The sequence below is a fragment of the Colobus angolensis genome, unplaced genomic scaffold, assembly GCF_000951035.1.
Source record: "Colobus angolensis palliatus isolate OR3802 unplaced genomic scaffold, Cang.pa_1.0 Scaffold196, whole genome shotgun sequence".
NCBI classification, from domain to species: Eukaryota; Metazoa; Chordata; class Mammalia; order Primates; family Cercopithecidae; genus Colobus; species Colobus angolensis.
Window position 1 is genome coordinate 6,628,126 of NW_012115110.1, and position 2,486 is coordinate 6,630,611.

The 2,486-nt window shown below is 47.1% G+C and overlaps 1 protein-coding gene across 1 annotated transcript in view; it reads right to left on the reverse strand.

The window, feature by feature from the left end:
• Positions 1-2,486, reverse strand: part of SEMA5A (sema domain, seven thrombospondin repeats (type 1 and type 1-like), transmembrane domain (TM) and short cytoplasmic domain, (semaphorin) 5A) — a 539,042-nt gene that overhangs the window by 140,425 nt on the left and 396,131 nt on the right. The window contains exon 12 of the mRNA XM_011940969.1: positions 429-636. Coding sequence (XP_011796359.1) covers positions 429-636 — 208 coding nt within the window. The remainder of the gene's footprint in view (positions 1-428; positions 637-2,486) is intronic.

Below are 2,486 nucleotides of genomic sequence, written 5' to 3' on the forward strand. Positions count from 1 at the left end.
AGGTTGCAATGAGCTGAGATCTCACCACTATACTCCAGCCAGAGTGAGACTTCATCTCTCTCTCTCTATATATATACACACACACACACACACACATATATATGCTTGTGCCAGATTAACAGATTAATACAGTCACCAAATATCAGTATTATCACTGAGTGTTCTAAGGCACCGAATGATTTATTTTAACCTTGACAACTGCTTACAGGTACTATATCGTGGCTTCTCCTCTGAGGAGAACTGATGGGTTATTCTCATCACGGTTCATCTATTTTCATGAAAGCTCTGCATCCTAGAACACAGGACTCTCAGAGGCATGAAGGGCGGCTCTGAGGCCATTCAACTTCAGGGCATCTGAAGTCTCCCCGGCTCTCTCTGGGTGGGCCCTTCACACACACCAGTGCATCCTGACCCCAGAGATGCCCTACCTGCGTGTGCGGTAGAACTGGCACCTCTTCAGGGGTATCTTGACCACGTGCTCCCGCAGGCCCACGAACAGGACGCTCTGGCTGTGCAGGATCTGCAGGCTCCTGATGGGCTCCCTCCGCCTCTCCGGGAAGAGCTCAATCTCTTCCAGCAGACAGCTGCTTGAGGTCTGATTCAGGGGCGCCCGCACTTTCTTAATGGTTCCGTAATCTGTGAAGGCCACAGGATGAGAAGGAAACAAGGTCAGCGGGTCTCACAAACCAATCCCTGGTTAAACAGAGTGTGCTGTGTACGCAGCCATGGATCTCCAGCCAGGAAAGCCATCTAAGCATCCTTCAAAAACAGTACACCTGGGCCCCACTGCAGACCAATTAGGTCAGCTGCACTGGATGTGGGGCCCAGGCAGCAGTATCTTTTAAAATGATGCTCTCATGTAGCAAGAGACGAGGACTAATCATCTCCAATTGGGCCCTTCCAGTTCCAAGTCTAGGGATGGAGAGCTCAAAGTAGCAAGCTTTGTGCCATTCCATGGAGAACATCAAGGGAGAGAGACCCTCAAGCAAGGGATGATGTTGGATTCTTAGTGTCAGAGGGGCTGACTTTGGTGCCCAGCAGGGCAAGGAAAACACAATGTGATGGGCAGCTTCAAACATCCAGGACGACAATGATGTCCCCTCCTTCCTGCCCAGAGAAGTACACCCTCCTCCATCTCCCTCCCTCCTCTGTCTACATTAGTTCCTTCTTTCCTTCTAGTGCCTGCTCTTTGGGATGATTTTCTTGGGCTTAACTCCTCTAAACCTTTTTTCCTGTGCTTCTGAACATCCATTTCGGGCCTGATCTAAGCCGTCCCCTCTCCAAGTTTTCTGCTCCCTGGGTGTTTCTGTGCACTTATTTATCTGCTTGACTGCTAACACTGCCGGAGGGTGAGCGACCCCTGAACCATGCAGCCTTCCCAGCTATGAGGGGCATGGAGCAGCGTCTTCTCAGCATGCCAGTGGGAGGGTGGCAGGGACAGCATGGCTAGCACCTGTGTGTAGGGGGGGACACACAGTTGAAACAAACATTGCTCTCCCAGGTACCCTGTGCTGCACCCCCAACCCCTTGCTGACACCCTGCAAATCCCAGGCATGAAATCCAGCCTTCTGGAAGCCCCTCAGAGATCCACTCAAGTACCTGGAATCATCCCGAAGGCCCTGACTGAATAACACCTTCCATGATCCTGAGTTTTGAAACATCATGAATCTTATTTTGCAAACACAGAAAGAGTTTAAGAAGTTATTCTAAAACCAGAAGTAGTCAAGAATATTTGACTTCAAGGCTTCCTATCAAGCAATTAATTGCAAAAGACCTTGGATAAAATACTTCACATTTTTCTCTATGAAAGTCTTAGAGATGGAGGCTATTTGTGTTTTAAAAAAATACATATGCAGACATGTTTTACTGAATTTATTTTAAAAAGTATATCTGAAACATCTCCAATGAGCATTTTCTGATTATGCATTGACTGAAAAATCATGTATACAGGACTGGCAAACAATTGCTTGCTTTTGTTTTAAGCTAGCTGGTTAAACAGGTTACTTTTGAAAAAGGTCAAGCATACACTGAAGTATGCTATATGCTGGGAAGATTTTAAAATGATCTTGGAGAAAAGAGTATGTATTTGTGTTCACGTAAAAGGGTGAGGACAAAAGAGAGAGAGAACGAGAGACAGGAGAGAAAGAGGCAGCTGTGGCGTAGAGAGGCAGGCATTTTAACAAATTCACAGTTCACAGAGGTAAGCATGTAAGAAAAAATGTATGTCTTCATTCTACAATTCAAATTAATTTTGACTTGGACATCACAGTTCATGAGCTTGTTGGAAAATTCAACCTCAGTGATTCTTAGGTCTCTCTGCCTGGGGTAGAGTGAAGCGTCAATAAACTTACACAGCACTGAGGAACTAACAGGGAGAAGACGGGGGCTTCAGGCAAGGTGACTTCAGCACACATATGTCAGCCACAAGGCCCTGCAAGGAGGTCCCCATGAGGCACCAGCAGAGGGAGGTGTCAGCCTTCCCATGG